This window comes from Hippoglossus stenolepis, chromosome 18 (genome assembly GCF_022539355.2).
Source record: "Hippoglossus stenolepis isolate QCI-W04-F060 chromosome 18, HSTE1.2, whole genome shotgun sequence".
In the NCBI taxonomy this organism is placed as follows: Eukaryota; Metazoa; Chordata; class Actinopteri; order Pleuronectiformes; family Pleuronectidae; genus Hippoglossus; species Hippoglossus stenolepis.
This window is the reverse complement of record NC_061500.1, coordinates 17967720-17995095: the sequence shown is the minus strand read 5'-3', so window position 1 is coordinate 17995095 and position 27376 is coordinate 17967720. Positions and strand designations below refer to the sequence as shown.

General features: G+C 40.7%; 1 protein-coding gene across 1 annotated transcript; it reads right to left on the bottom strand.

The window, feature by feature from the left end:
• Window positions 1-756: 756 nt before the first annotated feature.
• Window positions 757-26613, bottom strand: LOC118125579 (aryl hydrocarbon receptor). The gene is made up of 12 exons (XM_035184307.2): window positions 26259-26613; window positions 26087-26171; window positions 21270-21448; window positions 11730-11842; window positions 11549-11638; window positions 11330-11450; window positions 10573-10694; window positions 8691-8893; window positions 8419-8528; window positions 8175-8316; window positions 5603-7154; window positions 757-4142 (listed from the first exon to the last, which is right to left on the bottom strand). The coding sequence occupies exons 2-12, from the start codon at window positions 26143-26145 to the stop codon at window positions 4047-4049; spliced, it is 2787 nt and encodes a 928-aa protein (XP_035040198.2). The 5' UTR covers window positions 26146-26171; window positions 26259-26613; the 3' UTR covers window positions 757-4046.
• Between the last annotated feature and the right edge of the window lie 763 nt (window positions 26614-27376).

Sequence of the window (27376 nt, the reverse complement as noted above, 5' to 3'; positions counted from 1 at the left end):
CATGTTGGTTGTGGTCGTTTTGCATCTTTGTGATAGTTTTACTATTTTTTTCTACATGATGTTATGCATCATTTGTAGTTGTTTTTCATGTCTTTGTGGTTCTTCTGCCTAATTTTCAAGTCTTTCTTCACCTTCGCAGATATTTTGTCCCTCCCTTGTTCTCTTGCGTTTCCTACCTGTCTCATTTTGGTCATAACCTGCGACTCTGAAGTACGAGTCAGTGGCTTACGTGGAAGTTTTCTCCTCTCGGCTGTTCGTGAATACAAATTTAATGATGTTATGTGAACACAGCCTACAGTGCACCCCCATAGAGCTGCGAGCATGACTGTAGACTCTTGTTGGAGATTCAAAGACCAGTCAGCCAGTCTTTCTGTTTTTAAGATTTTATATCCAATAAAGAGGCCGTTGTGCCCAGAGCAGACACTGGAGAGAGCGAGGGGACTACGCTGCATAAGGGCAGACAGAGGACGGAGGCTGCTGGAGCTTACATAATGTCTTGTGGGAACACATGGTATCTCAGAGGAGCAGGAGGACGGGAACACAAACATTACATGTGACATCATGCCCACAGATACTCCATAGATAACAATACCAGCTGGCACTCGGGCTGGTCCTCACCGGGTTGAACCTGACACCTTTTCATTTCTGAGGTCGGCAGGTGACCCAGTTTGAAAACAATCACACCGTGTCCTGATGCGAACCCCTCCAGAGGTAACGCTTCAGGTGCAGCACGGGGAATAACACGCAAGACCGACCGAGGGGTGACGATTCTTTAATGGCAAAAATAAATTACACTTGTCCCCAGTGGTTATATTTTGTACACAGAGAATACAGAGTGTAACATTACCGTTAATATTCCAGACACAGAATAATATGGCAATAATAATCTTCTACAAGTACAACAAAATGTATTCAGGTGCATATTTACTTTATCAACATGACTTGACAAAACAAAACCACATTTCCATGTTGATACAGCTGATACAGGATTTTCGAGGTGAAATTATACAATAGCTTTTTACAGTTCTGAGTCACGCTGCCAAATTTCAATCTGTTCACAGTTAGCACTCGATCTGCCGTCTCTCTCCCTCGTCTCCAAAATAAAAATGCCAGATGAAAACATTAGAAAAGTGCCATGAAACCAACAGAGAGTATAAAGTCTAACAGGCTGTCTGGGACAATCCCTTCTTTCTTTCAGTATCTGGCATTTGTAAAAAAACGTGTTGTAAAAATGAATAAATGCTTTATAAGACAATACAATGTCGCTGTTTCTTGTAATGTTTATTTGTGTGAAGCATCTGTAACTGGTTAAAATATAGTATAACACAGTGGTAATTATATATTATAAAATATGTCCTCATATTTTCTATGAATATTTATTAACGGTTTCATTCATTTATTTAAAAATACTTTTCCTTACTCTCTTGTACATCCCCTGTTGAAAGCGTTGAGATCTGACTGAAAGCTCAAGTGGACTTTGAGTTCTGTTTTTTTCTTTTTTTTATTCCATTTTCTTGGTTAAAGGTTGAGAATGAACTATGCAGCTCAACATGCTGGCATGACTGTAAATATGTTTACATTAATTTTATAATTATATTTTATCAATAATTAAAACTAAAATGTTTGAGTGTATTTCAGAGTGTATAGTGTATAATCTGGTGCATATAGGCTTCTTATGAAGACTACACTGGGGGTTAAATAAAGTGTTTTACTAAGATAACACTTTATTTTAACCTCCCCCTTATTTTATCCATGTTTATAATACACTATAACAAGTCTTTTTATGTAGCTAAGACATTTTTACAGCTTTTATAACTCATCCTGTGAAGCAGCTGTGACTGGATACTGAATAAATATAAAACTGAACGACAAAGTAACAGTTATTATTATTAAATATGCCCATATGTTTTTAATGAATATTAAATAATAAGTATTTTATGTATTCACATATATCCTTAATATATAGAAACATGTTATTCCATCTCCTCTTGTTGTTTAAGGTTGTGAGATGTAGCTTAAAGCCTCAGATAAATCTAGTAAGTGAACTTTAAGTTACATTTACAGTTACACAAGTTAACAACGATCATTGGTGCTCAACATGTTGTCACAGTGACCAGTAATGGTCCATATGTTAACTTATTGCAGTGAGTAATGACAAATTGCAATGGTTTTGAAAAATCTTCCTGGGAGCACTAACATGTTTATTCTGCTGACTGCAAAATATTTCCGTAAAAACATGTTTGTGTTAAAAATAAAATACAATCAGCTGATATGTCCTCATCAGATTTGTCAAAAAAATCTCTAATATTGATTCCAGGAGTGGCCTCAAAAATCCAGAATCAGTCGACCTATTAAACACTGAAATATCTGCTCATCTGTGGAGTCATATATATCATCTAATATGATTATAGCTGTTTTTACTTTCTTATCAATAACATAATATCCGTGTAATATTATTATTAATATCTACATCTGTTTAAATATTGGATATTGTCCTTACACCTTCTCACAACTACGTTATAGTGTCATAAACCTGTTATTGCTCAGTGGGTGGGGGTCTTATTAAAACCTTAACAACAGGATTCAGGGAAGTGACAAGAAATGATCTCGTGAAATGACTTTCACAGTATTTTCACACAGCATCGTGTGTGTTTGGTGTCTTACATACTTGTTCAATACAAAACTAAATAGTCGTTTTTTTTTTTTTTAATTGCCAGATAATATGAGTCTACATAAAACTGTAACTCTCAGACGGTTACAATTGTTTTTGTTTTTCTACATTCCACTCTTTCATTTCACGGCTGAGTAAAATCCAAATAATCTCTTTGGAGGGAAAAAAACAACACATAACATTAATACAAATAACATATTCTTGGCTTTTAAAGCCACATAAGGGGATTAATGATTTCATTTACATTACATTTTACTCATTTGGCCAAAGCATCTTATATCTGGTGGACAAAACTAAAGCTTGAGCACAATATAGAGCTGGAAGTAAATACGAAGTACTGCATGTGTTCAATGAAGTGCAGGAGACAAAGTGCAGCAAAGAACTAGAATTTAAAGTCCTCGGTTTTCTAGAGAGCCAAAGTGCAACCAGGACTTCAGACGCTTTGTTTTGATAAGGACCATAGCTTATATAATTATTTATTACATATTTATTCTGTTTTAGTGGCTTGTAATAAACGGCAAAATTTCACAATTCAGCAGAAGTGCTCAGGACTCTGGAGCCACAGCGCTGCATTTTGTGAGTAACTAAATAAATGAGTAAACTGGTGTAGTTGTAGTTTATTTTTATGGGAGTTGTAGTTTTTCCTTTCATGGTCATCTTTGTCTGACTCAGTTAGAACGGTTTCAGTTTCTTATACCATCCGTTGACTTGTAAATTGCGCACGATTCATTTCTTCAGGCAGACTAAATACAAGAAGTGTTAAATGATGGAGATGAGATGACATCATCCTCCAACCACCAAAGTCTTTTTCAGACTCATCAGATGAGCAGGTGGCGTTTTCCTCCCCTCTCACTTCCAGCCTGTAACGTTTTGATGGAAGATTCAGATCAACCAATCAAGTACAGTTCTCGCTTTCCCACCTGCACATGTTCCACCACAACAAGTCCCGCACCCCGACACTATTTTTTCAGGGGCACCTTCGCCGTGTCCCGGGTTTGATGTCACCACAGACGATTGGGATTGTTTTAAAGAAATACAAAGAGCCACGGTGACACAGCACCTCGATGACAGATCTGCTTCTGCTAGACTAACTGGGAAAAAAACCCATTGGTTCGTGCTTCATCTCGGCTGACAGGACACTTACTGAAGTTATGTAAAACAGCTAATTATTGGTCAGGTCAATATTCGATGGGACACTTACATGATGAGAACAAGGCCGTAGGGCAGCAGAGGTTTCTTAGATTGAAATGAGAAGGTCCATATTCATTGGTGAGCCACAGCAGACACAGCAATCATCTCTTCCTCTCGGAATGATCTCAGAAGTTCTCTCTGAGTCACTGATGGATGCTCATCTATCAGCGCGGTGCAGACGTCTCTATAGCCCGGTGTTCTGGGAAAAGTTGACGGTCCCATCAGGAATGACGGGGAAGGCAAACTGGTCGACAACGCCGTTCAGGGGACCATTGGGAATCTGTGGAAGAGAAGTGTAGAGAGGCTGTGATTTTTCTGAACGCAACACTGATCATTCAAATCTTCAGCTGGTTCAGGTCCACGAATCACTTAAGTCCTCCCTACTGAGAGTTAAGAGGAAAAACCTGGTCTGGGATTCTTTGCCTGTTCACAGTTTTTGGTTAGCTGGGTCTTTTTCCTTTTTTCTAAATTGAGGGTCCAGTGATAAGATATACAGTTACAAAATGAAAATATGGGATTTTAGCTTTGTACAAAAAATGAATATAAATTGGTAAATATGAGGAGTTGATATAGTAGTTGATCCCTAACTATTGGCAGACTAGTTGGAGCTAGAGCATAGACTCATATAAAAAGAGCTAGAGTGATTATTTCATTAAGAATTGCACAGTTGATGAACCTCACATGCACATGCTCTGCACTGTCAGAGCTGCAGTGAATTCAATTATTGAAATTTGCTGCAAATATTCAGCTCCATAGTTGTTGAATTCATCCAACATCAGAGGAAAGGTGAAAAGTAAACATGACAACTAGAATGGCATTCAGTAGAGCACACACCACCAAGGCCCAGCGGTCCCCTTATTGCCATTATAGCCCTTTTAAATTCACTAAATCCAGATTTCTAACTGGAATCCGGATTTCACCAAATGACCCACACTATCAGTTTCATGAATGTGCCTAACATTTTTTCATCAAGATCCGTAAATTATTCTCTGAGAAAACTGTGAAAATGTTGTTTATCTGTGAACAAAAAAGTGAAAAATAATTTCTCGATCAGCCCCTCATCTGGATCTGTACCAAGAGTTGGTGAGTTCTTCCCGGACCCTTTCCATATCCTGAAAACATAAACTCGAGAAAAAACTGTTCCTCAGATGTTGGACCAAACAGGAGATTTTATCACTCTTTAATCATATAATGGTTGAATCTGCATTATGTTGTGTAGTCACTGTTACTGTAGCTAAAAGTTAAATCAGTGCCTGAAGAATTGTGTGAATTCAACTTTTCATCTAACACAAACCCAGAATCAGATGATGAATTGATTCATCAGGTTCAATTTAAACCCATTATTTTAAACTTGGTTTCAGACCTTGACTTCTCTGAATTATTTTCTCATATACGTGTTTTCTTTTGATTAAAGAAGAATTTATTTCCTAACAGTTGCTTATCATTTGCATCGATGATGAAACCTTGAGAGTTTTATTCCCACTCAGGCCTCAGAAATGCTCCCGCTGTCAGTCCCTCACATAACTCCTCTCACTTTACAACTTGATGGATGAGGTGGAGGAGAGGCTCATCCAAACTGTCAGGGGCCTTTACAAACTGTTTCCCAAGACAAATCATGACCATCTGGACAAAGAGCTGAGAAACACTCAACAGCAATCCTGAAATCTGAGCCAGACTTAAGTTTAACATTCTCAATCACTATTCTTCCCCTCAAAATAAATCACCGAAAACTCATCTTACCTGAGCTTCACTGTTCCAACAGAAGAATGACGACTGTAATGATCCGTGTTCAGCGCGATACTCCGGTCGATGCGTCCCTACGTGTGCGTCCTGTCCACTCAGGTGACCCATGCTGATGTTGCCCACATCTGCGCTGGGACTGGACATCATCCCCTGGTTGATGCCGAGGTGGGACAGGGTGAAGGTCGCCGCGGTTGTGGTGGTCCCTGCAACATGTGTGGCTCCTCTGGTGCACGCGGGTCCCAGGAGGGGCCCGTTCGGTCTGCTGAGTACAGCCGCAGCGTTCGGTATGTGACCTTCTCTTTTTTCATACATGCAGCTGCCGGATAATCGCTGTGTTCGTGGGTGAGCTGTTGAGTTCACACTGCCTGGTGTGTGTGAAGAATGTGAAAGTGTGCGATGGTGAAAACTTTGCGACAGCTGCCGTTGTTGTTGCCACTCTGCGGGGTCCTGAGGCTGGAGCTCCACGGAGGTCTGCTGTGAACCAGAGTGGTTTAGAGAATAGTGCTCACTTTGGTCCATCACCTCCAAGCCAGATTGAAGCCTGCTGTGAATAGTGTTAGTGTTTTGTGTGGATGGAAGCCATGACAGATGTGTCTGTGTTGACATCATCTCATTGCCACAGTGTTGACTGCTGCTGATTGGAGGCCACAGAGAAGAGGCGTGTCCCCGCTGAGTGTTTCGACACTGAGTGGGTGTTAGTGTGCTCGTCGTTCCCTGAACAACAGCTTGTGAAGCACTTTTCAGTCTGTTCGAACTACCAACGCCACCAAGAACATTTCCCAACCGAGCTTCTCCTCCAAACCCACTCTGATTAGATTCCATGTCCGTCACTGGCTGCCACTGTGGCTCGTTATTTGACAACCCAGGATGCTCACCTTGAATGGATAGACTGCTGATCATGCCAGAAACAGGACACCCAGTCTGACCTGCAGCCTGGACAAGTCCACCAGTCTCTCTCCTCAGAGCCTCCTCCACATATGAGAACACATCATTAGCCAGGATGTGATTCAGCTCATTCGATGCATCTTCCCTCTCTCTATTCATCCTGATGAGGGTTTTCTCCCACTCCCTCAGCTCGGTCTCCTCCACCTCAAGGCCCTCCATCCCTCCGTCCCCGATATCTCCCAAAATCTGCTCCAAAGATTCAATCATGGCCTCTGATGTGAGGTCTGCTGTGCTGGACCTCTTCTGCAAAGTCTGGCTCTGAACCGGCACACTGAGCAGAGCGTGGCTGTCCAGAAAGGCTTGTTCCAGGGACGGTTGTTCACAATCAGTGTCCTCTGTTTGGGAGAAGAATGGGAGCTGGGGACTGGGCTTCTCTGGCTGGGTGTAAACAGAGCGGTCCTGCCGGTGAAGGGATCCCAGGAGCGAGGCTGGGTGCAGAGGTTTCTCCGCTGTGGGCTCGGGGGTTCCCGGTGTGCCGGTGTCAGGAGAACCAGGGATGGAGAGGGGGTCCAGAGAAACGTCGTACAGGACACCTTCACCGGTGGCGAGGTTGAACGGGAGCTGCTGTCTTCTCTGGCGCAACTGTTCCTCTCCTTCTTCATTTCTACAGAAAAACGAGAAGTGACAAGCAAAAGTTAATATTACACTTCACAATCCAGTCGCCACTACACACAGGAAATAAATGCAATGCGACTTTTGCTGTACATATACAAGTTTATTTCATTGTACAATAGCAATTTTGCTTGGATATGAAAGAAATTTCCTAAATTGCGACCTTATATTTCAACCTTATTGTAAGTCGCTTTGAATAAAAATAAATTATGTTATGTAAATTGTGCAAGAAAACATGATGCAATATTAAAAATATTAAGATAGTCCTGTTACAACAACAAATTTTGTTGGATGATATATTGTCACAGAAGTTATTGCGATAAATCATATTATTGTCATCCTTTTGAAACCGTATTATACCACTGATGATATCACTGATATAATGATTATATAATAGCATAAGCATGCAAATACATCCTTTCATAGAGCAATGAACTTAATTATTGACAATAATTACTTTGACATTTGCTTTAAAAATATTAAAAATAAATAAAACATATACAATGAAATAAACCACACGACCAAAACAATGAATAAAATGAATGTTCTAGCTGTCAGGTGTGTCTCTGCTCATCTCTGTCGCTCTTCGCAAACAGATGGTCACGTTTATTTAGTTATAATCACTGATGTCGGATCATGAATCCAGATCGTTCTGGTCACTTTAACCCTGATGTCCTGGCTGTGCGTGTCTTGTGTTGTGTGTAGCAGGTGAAGTGTTGGACTTTTATAATGTTTAAATACGTGTCTCATAAACGCTGAAGCGAATCAAACAAACAAACACAAAGTTACAAAGCTTACAGTTTCTTACTTAGGTCTTAATTACTTGTGAGCAGTGTTTGTGTTTATTGTAAGGTGAGCGTGTGGCGGGAGCACAACCAGACAAAAAGTAAATTGAGTAAATTGCAGCCCCTTTATGGCCCCTGATTAAAAGAAAAAAAATCCTAGATCCGTCCCTGCTCGTCTGCTGCATTTCTGACAAAGCAGTGTTGGAAGATCAGACAGCGGCGCTTACGTGAGGGCTTTCTGCCGAGCGATGATGAAGTCTGGTCTCCCTTTCTTGAAGACTATCCGAGCCTGGGCCTGAACCCACAGCCACTGTCCTGTTTTAGTCAGCAGCCTGAAGATCGTGAAGCCACTGTCTCCGGTTTTAATCACTGAGGACAGAGCAGGTGGACAACAGACGCACATGAGGCTGACGATAAGGTAAGTTATGGGACAAATTATGCAGAGATGAATAGATGAAGTCAGTAACTCACTCTTGAGGTGGTTGTCAGCACAGTACATCATGTCAGCAGCGTGGATGAACTGATACCCAGAGCCTGGTGTGACCAACTCTACCTCCGTATAACCCAACACCAGCTTCCCCCTGAAAGGAAAACAAACACAGAGCGAACAAAGGACAGACTGTTAGAGGTGGAAAATGTTGGACTGGATTGGAATAATTTCACTCTCTGGTTCAATGTCCCTTTTGAGAAGGAGGCACTTGACAACATATGGAGAGTAATAAAAAAAAATCTCCAGGATCTACCTTGTGTCTATGCTCATAGGAGCAAAGTCCATTCTGTGTTTGGTCTGGAAGATGAAGGTCTTGGTGCGGATCTCCATGACCGAGGGAGACTGCAGAGGTGTGGCGATGGCGAACAGAGCGAGCTGAGGATGCACCACAGTCCCATCGGGCCCGACATTTCCCTGGAAGTGCAGGTACTTGAGACGCCCACTGAAGTTTAGAGCCTGGGGTGGAGGAGACACAGTTACATAAAAAAATGCAGTCACGTATACAAGCATGTCAATTAGTATACGAGTCAATGGGATTTATATCCCGACGAGCGACGTGGCTCTTAAACCTTGTTTTTTAGTTCACCACTTTAACCCGTGTGATTTTGTTGTTTTCATGATTTTACCTCTAGTGTCTCAATGAGGTTGAAATTTGTGGTTTAGAGCAAAGGTTACTCCCTCTATTTACCTTTTCTGCCGAAATCTAGATGAGAAGAAATCTGAGCTGTTAAAATGTATCTAAGTCATTTTCATTTATTGCCGTGTGACCTTTGCCTTGTTTTAAGAATAAATATAGGCTGTCTTACAGTCACACAGCAAATACATCTGGGACCTCTTCCACTTTAATAACTTCTATTATCACATGACCCCCCAAAACCCACACAAACTAACAAGAATGGCACACAGTTGAGCGCATATCTCCACCAAGACCCCACACTCCCCTTAAATTCTATCAGGCTGCACCAAATGTCAGACACTCATAGACATCAGTTCCCTAAATATGTAAGATTGATTTCAAGATCCATGAATTATTCCCTGGGAAAATGGTGAAACAGTTGAAAAGTGTTAAAGAAAGTGAAAAAAAAGTCCAAGTGAGACATTCCGCAGTTTCTACGGACTTTCTCTGCCTGGCCTCCAAGAGCTAAGTCTGTAGAAATCCAGGAGAAGTCGATGTGAGAACACAGCAGGGGATCCCCAGCTGGATTCTCCACAAGCAAGTGGGGGGAGTTGATGAAGCTTCTAACACGCAACAGACACAAATGATCTCCCGGTGAAAAAGCGGTGACACACCCGTAGAAGACACTGATGCAGATCTCAAGAAAGTTTGTGGTGATAAGAGCCGACGACAGTGTTGGGGCGCTGTGAACATGATCACGTTTGCTACACAGCGGAGTTAATACGTCACTTCCTGCCTCTGCCTGCTGCACCCGGCTGCTCCACCTCTCGCCCGAGTAATGCAGAGGATTTGTTGCTGTTGTGAACGCGTCTGTGCAGAGAACCTCCCGCTGTGTTGTGCACGTGTGAAAGGCAAACTGCGGGTAAACTCCATAGCCAATTCTGTTGGGGTTTTACCCGGAGGTCATGTCTGAAAACGGCTGTAGTATGTTTTCATTTGATTTGTCTGTTAGTCAGCAGGATGACGCAAAAACTACTGGACAGGTTACCACAAAACTGTTTCCCACAGAATTCATTCAATCTATGCAAGCGAGCAGCCAATAGCGCTGCACACAGCTACACAATTCAGCAAAAGAGCAAAACACCAAGCTAGAGATCTCTTGTCGGGCCGCCATGGTCGAGATAATAATGAATGAAACACTGCTTTGAAATGGGGAGATATATGGCATTAGCCTTGGGGGAGGTATACGCTCTCAGAGTGCCCCTCCAGTTTACTTTGGTGCAAACAATCATGGTCCCCTCAGGATGAACTGTAACAACATCCCTTAACGTTTCATCTAGCACCATGATCCAGTCAAAATTATATTTTATGACCCAGTAGTAGTAGAGAAATGACATTCTCATCAGCCTCAGCTGTACTTTGCACATTGGCATGGTAACACTAAACTAAGACGGGGAACATGGTAAAGATTATAGCCCGGCTGAAGTCTCCTGTTGAACTAATGTTTTGATAGTGTTACCAGGAATCCAGAGGTGTTGTCCAGGAGGCAGCGAACGCGGCAGCAGAAGCTTCTCTCCAGGAAAGAGGAGTTCTCTGGAGGGATGTACTGTGGCAAGAAGTTCTGAGAGCTGGACTGTCCGCCTGCAGAGAAACAATATTTAGTTTAAATGTCTGGTATGTCTCTACACTGTCCCCCAACATACCTGCCTTCTGGGTTCAGCATCTGTTACTCCAACACTGTATCCTTCCAAACGGCACTCAGAACAGACAGACATTTGACATTCTACACACACACTTATGGTATAACTGTATAAGAAGAGACTAACAGCTATTTTAAAAATCCATTTCAATTTGTTTGATTATTTTCTGCGTTATTTGTCTATAAGATGAAAAGGGAGAAATATCATCCTCAGAACTTCTTAAATCCCTTCATTAAATTCATGCTCGTTGTTTTGCCAGTCCAAATTCCAAAGTAAAACTCCCAACTGACGAGAGCAGTGATAAGGAGCCAGTGCCCATCATTTCAGTAGTTTGAGTTGATGTGCATGTTTTTAGTTGTTTGTTGTTAATGAGTATCCAAAATTTAAATGAATAAATAAATGACAATTTAATTATTATTTTATTATAATTAATTTTTTTGTGGCCTTTTAAGACGATTCAGGTAAAACAAAGAAAAGAAAATCACAACTCAAGTGCAACAGTACATGAGCGATTGCAAGTAGTGATTAGTTTTAAGATGCTTTAAGATTTTAAATCTTTGCTGATTAAATATTTACCCTCTGCTCCCATGTCTCCGTCGGCTTTGCTGGGGTTGAGGGCGAAGTGGAGCTGACACTTGAACATCTCTCTGTCATCCAAGTGAACGAGATCATACACACTCTGATGGAAGACATCCGACTGATGACAGAGGAAGGAGTTTGTTTAACTTCTTGGGTTTTTCTTTCAGTACGGTACAAAGAAATCTATTTACACTGTATTGAGTGTAACAGTTTAACCTGATGGAAGCCCAAGAAGTCCCGGATGGTCGGGGACGAGTAGAAGATCGTTCCATCAGTCGTCACAACCAGCACGAAACCGTTCAGAGCCTGCAGAAATAATGAGAATACATACACATTTCACATTCTGAACAAACACTTGTGCACACATGTGAACCGACTCTGTGTTTTGTTACCGCACCTGAAGCAGGAGTTCTCCCTCTGAGAAACTGACTCCATCCAGGGACACAGTCTGTCCATTTCTGCCGTTTGCAGACACGAGAGGAGCTGACCTCGCATTTTTCCGGAGCACCGCTGCAGCGTACAAAAATAACAACACGTCAGCCTCTTGTGCAAACAATATTTAAGCTGTTTCAGATGCAAAACCAGGAACATCTTCCATCTCTGAGCATCAGGAGATGAGAGATGATAAAGGGTCAGTTCACCCAAATGAAAAAACAAGACATTTTTCGCTGGCACTGAAACAATCAGTCGATAAATCAATTAGTCCGAGGAGAGAACATTAATTTCAAAATCCAAACTCCCAGGAGTGCTTTTAGTATGTTAGTATTTATCCTTTAAGTTTGTATTAAATAGAACCCCGTTGGAAAGAACAGTTTTGAATGACTACATTTCGATGCTGTAGGCCTCACAAACTAAATTCACCTCCATGTTCCTGCAGTGGCACCAGAAAATAAAGCACATTTTACAGTGAAGTTGGGAGATTATCCCAAGCCATGTGGATGTCAGCAGGGAACTCCTAAAAGAAGCTGACTGTTTGTATATGGTTTGTTTCCACTATATACTGGAAACATTGCTATGTTCTCGGATCAAATGACTAAATGTGATGTGGGAGATGACAAACCTTGGGATAAACCAACTAAGGATGATCACCTGACAGCATATCTGCTCATCTCTTTGAGGCACTATCAGCTCACTGATTTGGTTTTACAGCAACTTCACTGTTTTTCTTCGCTATAGTGTTATTTTCAGATGGAGCAGGCAGCTGTCCACTACACTCAGCAGAAAGTAAGAGTCTCACTCTCAGTCTGAGACATTTAGCTGCTAAGAGTCAGATATTTTCCTCTGGGATTGGAGGAGACCAAAAAAGAGCTAAAAGAGGGGGGGTATTGAGTATTGATGAGTATAATAATAATAATAGTCTATTCAGAAGCCGTTTTCAGACATGAACCTCGGAGGATGTCCGCAGCTTTGGGTCTGGACTTCCTCCAATGATTGTTTTTCACAAATGAACAATACAACACGAGATTCTCCGCTCAGACGCATTCACAACAACACGGAAATCTCCGGAGCGTTCAGGTGAGGGGTGGCGCAGCAGACAGAGGACGAACGTAATTCCTCTGTAGAGATCGCATATTTGATCACTAATCACCAAAAACTGTCTTCTATATGTGTGGCTCTGATTATTCATCCTAAGATATTTCTTTTCTTTTCATATTTTTCTTTGTTGTGTCTGTCGTGTGTTAGAAACTTCATCAACACCTGTGAATCCTGCGGAGGATCTCCTGCTGTGTTCTCACACCGGCTCCTCCAGACATTCTCCTGAGTGTTTACCAAGGGGGACTGGACAGAGAAACTCGCTCGTTCATAAGCGTTCACACATGCAGCCCCTCCACAGTATTTCAGGGGGTTCTCCTAAGATCAGTGCATGTTTGAAAGCAGCTAGAGTGAAGCAAAACACTGTTGGGTATCCAACACTTGTTAGATCCCTGCTAATGTTTCACTGGTTTATTTGTGGAACAGACAAAGTGTCAGTGACGTCCTACAGGCAGCTTTTAGCTGGACGACAGGAGACAACAGAAATCCCACAGAAAATGAGAGCATGTGCTTTTTTTCATGGATAAACATCTGCACAGCATCAATGTAGCTGTGAAGGGATACACACATTTCAGAATCTGCTCACTAGTAAAACCATGAACCTGAAAACTGCAGCTGTCTACAAAAATTTGTCGGTTTTATTTCAATCAAACTGTGCAGAACAGCATTTTTCCTTTGTGTTAAAAACAAGTGGTTTTTTTAGGCTTTAGCAAACTCTTTTATAATCTAATCTTTGATCGCTGGCATTCAGTCAGCTAAGCAAAACCTCCTTTCCTTTCCTAACAGTAATGGCTCTGTGGCACGCTAACAAACCTCCCTCGCCTCCCACCTCCTCCCCTCCCCCCTCCCCTTTTTAAAACAAACCCACTGGATCTGCGTCTCGTCTCCACTCAACAAACCCAGGAATTTGCCGTGACATCTCGGTCAAGAGCAGCTTTCTACAAACCCAGACGACTGACTGAAGGAATCCTGGGTTTGCTATTATTGCATGAACTGTAACCAACTCAGGGGATCCGCTCAAATTGGTGCAATACATCAAAATGTCTCTGAGCATTAAGCTCAGAGTAACACCGAGAACTACATACGATATGCAACACGTGAATTAGATCAGATCAGACTGAAAGGCCATTAAATGATTTAAACTGAGTCTCCTGAACAACATACAAACATACTGCGTCTCATCTCTGTCCCCCTCTGTTCAGCCCACTTCTGGTTAAGAGTGAGACTGACCAGCATACAGAATTATTTCAGGGCTGGGACAACATCTGACAGGTTAATGACAACGGTTGTGTTGTATAAATTGAAAAATCTGCATCTAAAATAAGAAAAATGTAGAGATACTCTGCTGAGTATGAGTCCAACACACTTCTGTTCAGTCTCCTGATCTCTGGACTCACCTCTACTGTGTTTTAATGCAAACAGGTTCACCATATAGTTGTTCTCATAAAACATGTTCAGTGTTTGTCAGACTATTGAAAAAGTATGAAATAGTGGTTTTATCTTTGCTCATAAATACTAAATGTCCTTATAAAGCTTAAAGTTTCTGCTGCAGTGTTAAAGTCCTTTAATCATTTAATTAATTAATTTCATAATTGTGATGCCAGCTGATAAAAAGATATTCAGTTTACTGTCACATAAGAGAAAAAAGACAAATCGTAATATTTGAAAGGCTAGAGAAAATATATTGATTTAAAAATTAAAAATTAATAAAACAACACCATTAGTCAAGAAGTCCGATATGAAAGCACTGGGTCAAGATTATTTGACCTGTCTATCTTCAAGATCTTGACAGTAATTTCTGTAGAAGTCCAAAGATAAGAGGACTGTTTTTGTCTGAGGCTACTTACAATAAGTCTAGAAAATGGATGTTCAGTCAGTGTAACAGCGACATGAACATCAACCATTTGTCGTAAGCTCTGAGGTGTGTGGTCTCTGTGAGGGGCCTCAAGGAAAGTATGGGTAGCACAGTGAGTGTGCAAATATATTCTCACACACACACACACACACACACACACACACACACACACACACACACACACACACACACACACACACACACACACACACACACACACACACACACACACACACACACACACACACACACACACACACACACACACACACGTGTATACATATATATATATATACATATTCCACTCTACTTAAACTGTATATACTGCTGGGTATATAATCTATAACAAGAGACTGCTGTATTCAGGCCTCGGCAGAGGAGACACAGATTTAAAAATGTAGCCGGAGGCCGAGTTAATGGCAGCACTGACCTCGCCACAACCTCGCTCACTCCTCGTTATCAACAAACACAGGAAGCAGACCTGAATAGTCAGCTCGCCAGCCACACAAGGCGAACCCGCTGGTGTCAGACATCCTGAGCAGTTTAGACTGCGCTGCTATGGTGACAAAATGTCACTATGGTAACCACCAAACCTGGTGGTGCAGCCGCAGCATCACCTGGGACTGATTGATAGCAGGAAACAAGGTGAGCGTGTGATGAAGAGTTTGTTGACACTGCTGCAGTTTCTGTGTGCACATCGAGTCAGTGGTGCAGATCTAGTGCTCATATTATGCTTTTTCCATTTCCTATTGTAGGTCACAGCTTTCTGTGGATGTAAAAGCTCTGTTAAGTGTCAAAGTCAGTAACATGTCACATGTCTGATTAGTTTGACTCTAATTGGTTTAACTTCAATTAGTTTAACTCCGGTGTCACTGTTACCGTGGCGACAGCTGATTGGAGTGTCTTAGGGTAAGAGGTGTGACATTTTGAGAGGGCCAGCTGACCAATAAGAGCATACTGAGCTTTTCGCGAGGCAGGTCAAGAGGTCAAACGGAACATTACAGACAGAGGGTGAAGAGAGGTGCTGCAGCAGTGAACTGTATGAGACAAGAAGGGATGTCACAGGAACCGATACTTCTAAAAGCGTCACGGCCTCAATCATTCCCAGGCTGCACCACCAAGTTTGGTGGTTACCATAGTGGCATGTTTTTTTTACAGTACCGTAGGTACCAAACAATACGGCCCGCAACTGCAAAATTATTGGAGCCTCAGGATCAGGGCAGACACACATTGCATGTCCAATATCATTGTGCCGTGCTGTTTTACACTGCCACATGGCCTCACTCCCCCGCTGACCTGCGCTCACTTTACACATCAACAATAAAACCAACACTAATCAGAAGTTATTTGGACCTGAACAGGTTTATTTTGTGTTTGTTATTGTTTGTGTTATTGAGACACGTATTTAAACACATAACACAAAAAAAAGTCCAAAACACACACACAACTTGAGATGTAACGCAACACCCACAGCCAGCACATCAGGGTTAAAGTGACCAGAGAAGTTCTTCCCCCAGATTATGACACAACACAGGTTATTATAAAGATGTTTTGTTTTTAGTTTTTTGCCATGGTATCGGATTAGGTATCAAGAATCGTGAAATGTCATTGTGTCTGTAACAAGTACTAATGTAATATTTAACTGTAATATTTTAACCATCCAAGGTAGACCACAAACTAAGAGATTATGAAACAATGTTATATGCTCCCGTAGAAGCAACAAGTTTGTATATCAACCGTGTTTTAAGAAAAATGTTTGTTAACTCGTGAAGCCAAGGAGACGTACTACACTACAGTTAGTTACCTTTACTGAACTAACTGTAGTGATTTCTTTTTGTGAGATGCTAGTGAAAGGAAGGTTCAATATCTGATATATCGGATGAAGAAATGTTATTTTTGAATGGATATTTCCATTTTAACTATATTTTATACTTGTGATCACGAACCTACTTTGTTTGATATTCTGTTGTTTATGTGGACTGGAGGTGACACAAAGGGTGACTGCAAACTGAGAAGTGTTTCAGAGTCAAACAAGAGGTTTGTTTTTCATCTAACACTCAAAACTATAACAACAAGGCACATCATAAGACTGCCACTCGCTGTGCTCGTTCCCTCTTCTTCATGTAAAACCATACTCAAAACATCCAAACACAATTCAATTATCGAGTAAAAAGAAGACATCAACGATTGCGTGAGAACCGTATGAAAGTCTTTTTTGTGTTCAGCATCAGCCGTAAAAGGCTTTAAGCATTATTCAGCCCTGAACAAACATCCTCCACAATCAGAGGAAACTGCTGTGGAAGATTAGCTGGAGAAGCAGCAGAAATCCAGGCGGCCACAGAGAGGTCTTCTCTCTAAAGACAATGAAAAGTGCAAGGCTTTCATCCTGAAGAACACGTAATCAAAACCATTATAAGCAACACCAGTGATAGGGGTGAGTCGTTCAGCCCACCATTTGGTCCAATCTACCTACTTCCTCAAGTGTCTGTCTGTATCTGGAACGCATTTCTCGCAAACCATCCGTCTCTCATCACACTTGGCATGTTTATTATCAAGGTCAAGTTCCAAGTTTGGTGAAATTTGGACACGGGATATGTTCAATTTGAATAAAATTGGAATTAACAGGCGACCAGTACTGTGTAGCAGTTGTTGGGGGCGGGGCAGACCAAGATGAACTTCTTCTACGTCCTGAGGTAAACTACAGCTGTGGTTGGTAACTGGGTCAAAATCAGCGCTAATTCATAAAACTTGATTATTTATATTCCATCATATCGGATTGACAGACACAGACGGACAGTCCTGTGACCTCTGTCATGGCAACAACATTCATAGAATCACTTCTTGTTTGGCAATTTGACTTCAAAGTAAAAGCACAACAATTTTGTTGCTGCAATGCTTTATATCGAGCTGAATTTTATTTAAAAAAAAGTTGTGAACTTGGGTCTGAAAATTGTGTCTGTTTCTTAACAGATCTCTGAAATAGTTGACATTCAATGTATGAAAAAATTACATCATATAAATCTACACATAAACCACACACATGAACAGTTATAAAGAAAATTACGTTTTTTTTTTCATATTTATAGAAAATTATAATATCTTCATTGCAGATAATCCAGGTAGGATGAACACAAAGTTTTCTAACTTCACTCTGCACCATGGATTGTTGAGCAAAAAGAGCAGAAGTTGTCAATTCAAACACCTTTAAACCCATGAAACAACTAATGCTTTTTTCATGGGTGAATGGTTAAGTTAGGTAACATTACATAAAACAACAGGGGGGCTTGACGACAGCTAGTGTGTGATGTTGGTCTGACGGACATCAAAGTTAAGAGATAACGTGCTCACAGCATGACGTACAACAGCAGAATGTGCTGGTGTAGACACAGTCTTCATCTGATAGGCGCTCAAGCAGCCTCACTTCGTCATTTTCACAACTACTTCTCTTCTTCACTCATTACACTACATCCACTCACTCTTTCCATTCCATTCTAAAAGGGTCAGTTGGTTTGTGACAAATAAAAATGACTCTGATGCAGTGGTGCTGAGTGTGTTAGTTGTACAAACGTCTCCATTCACCAACATGCCCATCTGCGCAGCCTTGTCAGGAGCCCTCATGTCGTGCCACTGTGCTTCAGAGCTTCGTTCCCTCCTCCCTCTGCAGCCCCCTTCTTCTCCATCAACAGCAGCGATCAGGTGGCTGATAGCAGAGCCACAGAGACACAAACACACAGGGAAGGCTTCCAGGACTCAAATCTGTAGCCACACCACCATGGCTTTGGTTTCTGGTCATTTTGTTCTATGTTGAGCAAGCTTGCATAAAAATAATAATAATAATACTAAATTTGGATTGCTTTTGCCCTATTGATGTGTTTTGGCTATGACCCCCGAAATTGTATGTTGCACATTATGCTGCAGATCGATCCGCACAATTGATTCAAACACCACTGCGAACAAAATTGTTTTCTATTCATATCTTATACATTAAAATGTTATATTTTTGTGAAAATACAAACAGAATTTACATTTCACAGCTTTTGTGCATCCAACTAAACGTAGACTTTTCATATCTGGATTAAATCATCCCACAGAGGCTTTTGATCATGACTTGTTCCAATGTGATTTTAGTATGAAAGAAGCAGTGAAATGTCCATTTCTCTTGCATTTTCTCAAAACAGATAAAAGTAGATTTCAAACATTCTAAGCGTTGTAATGAACATGTTTTCTCTTCCTTTTTAATGCTATAGAAGGCATACACATTTATAATTACTGATATCGATCAATACACATGTTAATAGTCGTAACATTGTAAAATGCAGAATTTAAATGCACAACAGCTGTTAGCAAAGACAACAGGGTCAGCACCACTTGTAATTGATTATCAATGTTGCATTCTACACTGGTAGCCGAGGCTGATGCCAGTAGTTTTCTTCCGGAAAGAGGACATGTAATAGGAGCCTGACAAAGCACAAGGCTGCGTCGTGACCGAAAAGACCCAATCAGCAAGCGGTTGTGAGCGTCTAAGCCAGTGGTCGCCAACCCGTCGATCGCGATCTACCGATGGATCTCCCAGTCTTCACTGTCGATCCCCCAACTCTCTGGACTCACTGTCTGTCGTCGCGCCGCAGATCAGCTGTGTGTCGGTTGTCTGTTTTTCACACGCGCTGTGTGTCCGCTACTGGCGGTGGAGCTGCAGGTTTATCTCCTGCATTTCCTTCAAGAACAAGATGGTTTATGTACGAAACTAAATGTTAGTACTCTACGTTATGAAGATGCGCATCTTTCGGTCTGTCGATAACAATCAAAGCCCCGTTGGAACAAATGAGTGGATTCAGAAGGTGAAACGCTGGAGTGCTTTTACTTTGAAACGGGTTCGGAAAGTGTTGTAAATACATTTGTGCCATAAACAGATAAACATTGTGGTTCACAGCAGAATAAACAGAGAAAATGATCTTTCACCTGAGTTTTAATGTTTATCTGATGAATTTATGTCACAAACAAATGGTTGCAACACTTTCCTTATGCCTTTTCAAAATAAAAGCACTCCAGCGTTTCTGTTGATGGAATCCATTCCCTTGTTTAAAAAGGGTTTTTTATTGTGAAATATTTGCAGGAGCGGAAGATGCACGGCTTCATACTGTGTAGTACTGGTATTTATTATATTATATAGAGTACAAGGGACTTCTTTCATACAGGACAATAATCATATTTGTGGCCATATTCAAATCAAAGCCTATATGTAAAAACATTGTGCTGCATTAGCAGCTCCTCGGCAGAACATGTTGTGGAACTGAGAAGCTACATATTGTGCATTGTAAATATGAATTGATATTAATTAGAATATTGTGCATTGAATGGAAAAAGTTGCACAACTGCCCTTCTTTGTGTATATTTATTTCTTGTACATTCAGCCTTTAACAGAAATTGCAAAAAATAATAAGTATGACCCTCCTTAGTGGGTTTTTTGGAAGATATCAGGGTGGTAGATCTCGGCTTACGTTTGGAATTAAAAAGTGATCTTGGGCTCAAAAAGGCTGGTGACCACTGGTCTAAGCCATTGTTTCCAAACATCTCTTAAACTCCAGGCGTCAAGTGTATCCATAGAAGAGTTGATGCGTTTTCAAATAAAACATAGTTCAGTCAGACAACTCACGTTCAAACGTTTATTGCAACAGTAGAACAGGTTTAGTGTTTGGCGTCTAGGCTCCAACTTAATCACTCCCCCATATGATTACACAGGATGGGAGTGATGAGCAAGTACTTGTAACCCCCCGTCAGAGCCTCCATGTGGATGCTGGGTGGGTGGAGGGGCTGAAGCAACTGGTAGCAATACTGCAGCAGCAGTGCGAGTAAAGGGGATGATGGGACGTTTCTCTCTGCTAAAATAGACCACCTGATAGGGTGGGTGTGTATTATAGATGGTTGTGGAGAGTGAGGTATGTCACATGATGTATGTCACATGATTGGAGCAGCGCAGCTCGAGTTGGCTGCCTGAACTAGCTCGCAGGCGTCGCTCCATTTAAGTGGATGTAGCGTTAAATCTGTTGCTAATGGGGTTGTATGTACCTCTTGTCACTTGAACAATCAACCATCTATGCAGCTTTTACAAGGCTTGCCCAGACTTTTAATAGACAACTGTACCTGCATGTAGATGGATTCTGGGCACTGTCGACACAGGCAACCAAATGCCACCTTTGAGTGGGTGTGTATTTGTTTAGCGGCAGAATAAGGACCTACTGTTCCACTCGGCCTGTCTCATGTTTCATCTGACCAGGCTCCATCTGCCCCGCTGCACACTCTCCCGTTTCCCTCCCAGTAGGGATACCACTCATTATTCACAGTGTCAAGTTCCTGCTCTGACACCCCCAACACTCAGAGCTCAGCCACAGAAATGTCTGGAGCACCATGTTTAAACACTTCACACACACACACTTTCAATATCTCACACACATATTCAAGTTTCATATGACCTTTTCTGTGTTTATGTAACTCGTAGTTACTACAGCTATGTGGGTGTGCAGTGAAAACTAAGACGTTCATGTCACTGACCGTGAAAGTAGCTCTGAACCTTGAGGTATCCCACACTGAGCCGGAGCACCGACAGTTTGTCCAAGCGACCTCTGACCTCCTCAGAGAAAGGCAGCATGCCGGTCAGTCGGTCCAGCTCTATATTCAGACGGTCCCGGTGGCGTTTGGACGGATTGGTCTTCACCGGTGGACTTTTCACACTACAACAAGACAGGAGTTTATGTTAAGTGGCACGGCCTGCTAAGACATGTCTGCTATTCTAGACAATCACAACACAGAAAAACAGGGAAATTGTGGGTGTTTTGGGTTCAAGACACATTTTTCATATCCTGTAAACAAGTTAAATTAGAACATCTGAACTTCTGCACGAGTGGATATGGGAGAGTTCATACTGACTGTTCCTGTTCATGAAGACAAAAAATGTAAGTGTTGCATTTCCAAGACACAATGTCCCAATTAAACCACATCAAACAAAGCTTCAACATTCTGCTTTGGAGAGCCAGCACAGGCTGAAAACACTTTTTATAAATACAAAGACTGGGGAACCCACACACACACACATACACACACGCACACAGAATTGTTATCGTTTATTATGTGTGGAATACATAGCGAGAGATATTCAGTATACTAAGTATTGATTACCTAACCCTAACCCAAGACAGAAGTAGTAGATCTGATGACCACACCACTATAACCAATCCGAATGTAGTGGCCTCCCTAATTAAACCTGCCTACCTAATTAATGTATGGACAGAGAAATACAGATTAAATGAATGAATAACCAAATAAATGTAAAACTACATAAATAAATAAATGTAGAAATAACTGAATATATGTGGAAATCAAAAAATGACTAAATGTAATAATACAGAAAGAAAGAAATACATGTAGAAATAAATTATTAAATGTAGAAATACAGAAATATATAAATAAATGTAGACATTTATTCTTTAATGAATAAACATAAGAATGAATTAATGTAGAAATAAATGAATGAATAAATAATATAAATGTATAAACGTAGGAATGAATAAATGAATAAATGTAGAAATAAATAAATAAATGTAGAAATACAGAAAAAGCCATTATCACTGCAAACTGTATTTATTTATTGATTCATACTTTTGTCATTTTTTGTCCTTTATAGCTAGCTGTATACAGTAGTAGTAGTTAAAACAACAGAACTTGTACATCTACAACAGTGAAATATTGCTCAAGCACTGATGTATCAGAGTTAACAATCTAATAATGTCAATAATAATAATAAATAAGTTGCAGGGAATATATTTATGCATAATTTCAGTTTGTTTAAGGACATTTTGCTGATAATTAATAATTAAATGTTACTTGAGTAGGGTGTGATGAGGTCAGAGGCTCTTAGGAAAGACTATAATACTGCGGGGGGATGAATGTGTCCTTCAAATGTCAAGGCAATCCACCTAATCGTTGCTGTGACATTTCACTCAAAACCACAAATGTCAGAGTTAATGGAGGAGTCAGGAGGTTGGGATTCATCCTCTGGGGGACAGGAACGTCTGTGTGTAAATTGTTGTCGAGACATATCTGTCTATAAATAAATAAATAAATACAAGACACACCCTGACTATATTTATTTTATAGTCTGATGATCTTGGCCACATTTTACCACAGATTATCACAAGGCTATTCCTCTGCAACATGTCCGCACATGCAGCCGTCCTGTGTGCCATCCCTCCCCTGACGATACACACTGAACTGACACAGGAGACGGAGGGAAGAGGAGGGGACAAAGCAGCTGGGAATGAAGAGACGAAACTCCATTTTTGAAACTTAAAAGTCGTCTCTGAATGAAACAAATGCAGCTTCAGACCGTATTTGGGAAGTAGACACTGACAGATGACTGACTGATTCAATGAACTGACAGAAGATCAATATGCAATTATTTTAATAACTGATTAATCGTTTTAATTATCTTTAGCCAAAAGTTTGTTGTTATGTGAATTTGTTTGGTTTTCTTTGACTATGATGGAAGTAAATTGCAACAATGATCATATTAATCAATGAGGACATCCACAGAAAACATGTGGTTTTTGTACAGGTGTGAACGCACTCAGATCGGATAGCGATCCACATTCGGAGTGTCCACATTGTTTTAGTAATGTTAACGCGAATCCGTCCTGGGCCACATATGAAGGACCTCCTACTCAGCTGACATCATCTGACGTAGTTTTACAATGAATCAAACTTTTTTTTCCTCTTCTCGTTGATTTGTTTGTGACAATATCAACACTGATCACCACATAATGATCGCTACTTTCCTTGAATTGGTAAAATCTTTCTTCACAGCACAACTGCACGAGATTCATTTAGCCTCTCCCGACTCGTCTTTCTGACTCTCTTTCGCTCGCTCGTGCCGACACACACACAAACGCAGTGACGCACCTGTCGACTCAGACTGGGTAAAAAAACAACAACTTGGTCTTCATGAACAGAAATGACGTACGTGTTTATAGAGTGGGGAGGTGAGATCCCATCACTAGATGCCAGGTGTGACTCAGAGCGGTCCACTTCACAAAACCACATGTTAATACCAGGTGTGTACGGGGTCTTCATGACTCAATGCTTTTCTTGGTCATACATGATAGTAAACTGAATCTCTTTGGGTTTTGGACGGCTGGCCACACATTTGAAGATATCTCTAGACGCCAACTAAAAAACTTGAATCAAATAATAATGATGAACAACTTGCATTAGTAGTCAATATGCAAACCTTAGATTTGCTTTTTTTAAAGAATGGTGACTCTTATCTCACATCTTAAATCGAGCCTTCGGCCAGAGATCACTGTGATCACTGCCCTGAAGCAAGAAGTGCCAGTCTCAGGTGAGTCAGGTTACGTGTGCAGATTATTTGTTCTTTCAATGGTAACGTGTCACACTGCTCTTTCATACAGTGTCGTCACAATGACGTTGGGCACAAGACAAGATGAAGAAAATGTTGTTGTGTTCGAAGTTCAGAGTTTGTTGCCCAAAACAGTAAAGTAGCTTGTTATGGTGTCACTCTTTGCTTTCCCCTTGGGCCAGCCGTGGGTCAGGAGGTAGAGCGGACCGTCCACTAGGAAAAAGGTTGGCGGTTTGATCCCATTCTGCATGTCCAAGTGTCTTTGGGCAAGATAGTGAATTTGAAACTTTCTCCCCTGACGTCTGTGCCGCTAGTGTGTGATTGATGCATGAAAGAGAAATAGATGCTGAAATAAATGTTGCTAATAGATGCACGGTATGAATGGGTGTGAATCGGTGAAATGCAAAACTGTACTACACAGTGGTTTGAGTGGTTATCAACAGTAGAAAAGCGCTATGTAAAACAGACCATTTACCATTACAGATCAGCGGCTGAGACTTGTGAACAGTCAAAGCAGAGGGATATAGTAATAAGTATGTCCATCCATTGCTGTTACTCATTTCATTTCCAGAGCAGCACTTGGATTGTTCTTTTCATGACACAATTAACAATGTTAATCCGGTAGTGGAGTGGTAACTTTTGATATACTTTGGGTCTCATGAGCGGAATGAGAAGAAATGTGACTTCAGGTAATTGTGAAAGCACCATATGATCTGCTCTCTCAAGTTTTGTGGTCATCTACTGACTAATCAATTCATTATGAAAAAGTTCATCATGAGATCCAAGATGATCTTTAGTTTTGTACAGTAGTCCAAATCTCATAAAAAAACTAGTTAAATGATTTAGAAATTATAATAGGAGAAAATCTTCATCTTTGGTTGTAAAAGAAAGTTAAAGAAAAACCTATTTCATATGACTGCCTCTACCGCTGATTTGATGGCTGTGAGCTTACAGAGAGAATAGTGACCTGCAATACTGAATGCACCATGAGTGGCAACAGTAAGACCACATCGTAGAAATGCTCTGTTGTAAGTGAAAGTTCTGCTTCTTCAAAACCTTATTTCAGTAAAAGTAGCCTACAAAAATTCGAGCTACTACAAAAAGTGAATAAGTGAAAGTATTGTAAAATATGTGCAGTTTTCAAAGAGATAAATACAATGCAGACTGTTAGTTATTATTCCATCGTCTGTGAAGAAATGCATTCCTCTATTTTGGAAAAATGTATCTTATTTTTCTGGTAATGACTTTAAATACTGCAGAGTACCTTCATCTATAGTTTATTGGTGCATTATATTTTGTACAAATAAATAATCTGGATCTGCAGAGTAACTGAAGCTGTTAGATTAATCTAGCGATGAAGTTCCCTCCAAAGTTAGCCAAAGGTTACACAAAATGGAAATACTCGTGTGAAGTAGAGGTACGTCAAAGTGCGGTGCTGAATATGCTGCAATTCGAACACGTGACACATTCAATATCAATAACAATGTAATAAATAGGCCCCTAGTGCTCTGTAGCAGTCAGTGGGGGGCGGGGAGGTGTGCCTTCAGTCTATGGAGATTCTTCTACGTCCTCAGATAAACTACATATTAGGCTACAAAGTAAACAAACAGAGATTATATTTTTGAAAAGTTGTGAACTTGGGTGTGAATATTGTGTTGCTGGCTCAAACGCAGAAATAGCCGACAAGCTACATATGAAAAACAATACCAGCAGTTCAGTTAATAATTCAAACCACACACGTGGACAATAATGAAGAGAACTCAGGTTCATCTTATCATAAACACTGACTATAAAATGTGCACTGCAGATAAACCAGGTAGGATGAACACAAAGTTTTCTAACTCTGCACCGTAGACTGTGTATAAAAAAAAAACTGCACACAACGTTCAGCACACAAACAACAAAAAGTGACAGTCTATCATAAACAACAATACGTTTCTAAAGGGTTAAGAGTTACTTTTTCTGGACGGGCTTCCTCCTCCTCTTCACTGCGTACACTCCTCCGTTCCCCTGCATGGTGCTGCCAACTTTCTCTGTCCGTCCTTTCACTCGGGAAGAAACAAACCAAGTCACCTTCACGCCACCATAAAAGAGATGTGTGTTTGTTTTTATCTCCGCACAAGACACACCCTGACTTCTTCTTCTTCTTCTTCTTCTTCTTCTTCTTCTCTGGCTGCCAGGGTCCTGCAGCAGATTAAAAAGTCCAGTTTATCAGCCAGTAAATCCAGTTCAACACGACCCCGGTGAGGAATAATCCCAGCATGGGAGGCGAGGCAGCATATTCACAGACGCTTTCTCTCTGCCTGTGGGTCAAAGGCTCCTTGTTTTTTAAAGAAGTGGTGAAACTTTCTGAGGGGGAAGTGCTGCAGCTCTCACACCGTCTGGTTCCTCTCCCGCCTCGGCCAATCAGCAGCCCTGTAACGCCGTCTGTGATTGGTCCGAACCTTTGCCCTTTGTTTACCTTCCTCGTCCTCAGAAAATACAAACTCTGCACATGAAGGTTATTCACAAAAAGTCCAAACTAAACCTTTTGCTCCTGTTTTCCTCTGCAGCTGCTCAGGCTCACATGAAGTGACAGCAGCTCGACTTTCATTCATCTTTTTAAATATTTTCCTGCCTATTAAAAACTGTTGCGTTTCCCCTGACCTCTACAGCCACCTAGCGGCAGCGACATCTTGTTGCAGGTTGGGACCTACAAAAAAAGAAAATAATGCACAGTGGTGGAGGAAGCATTCGAACCCTATATTCAAGTACAAATAGTAATGCAATACTGTAAATATATATATATATCTTAAATATATTTATATACGAAGTATATCAATGCTTAAATTATTATCAAAAAGTAAAGGTACAACATTTCACTTCTGTCTGATAGAAAACTTAAACTTTTTCCTCAAATATATATATTTGAAGAAAGAGTTAAGAGTTTTAAATATATATATATATAAATAAATCCCAATTCACATTTTACAATTGTTAGTTGATGATGAAAGTAAGAAAACAAGTTTTAGTGTTGAAAGGTATTCATTTTATTTAAGGACTGCACTTGAGAAAGAAACTTGAGGGACCTGTCCTTGACTTGTGGAATTTCCATGTAATGCTAATCTTTATTTACACATTTATCAGGGATGTTGCAGGTTGGGACCTACAAAAAAAGAGAATACAGCACAGTGGTGGAGGTAGCATTCATAGCTTGAATATATCTTTAAAAACCTAGTAGGTCAATGCTATTAAAATATCAAAAGTA

Coding starts and splice junctions, on each gene's coding strand:
- LOC118125579 (XM_035184307.2), bottom strand. CDS start 26,145: ATGCAGGGGAACGGAGGAGTGTACGCAGTGAAGAGGAGGAGGAAGCCC. Junction 8,317..8,418: donor TGCTGACAACCACCTCAAGA/GTGAGTTACTGA, acceptor CTCTGTCCTCAG/TGATTAAAACCGGAGACAGT. Junction 7,155..8,174: donor GCTCGGCAGAAAGCCCTCAC/GTAAGCGCCGCT, acceptor GTTTTTCTGTAG/AAATGAAGAAGGAGAGGAAC.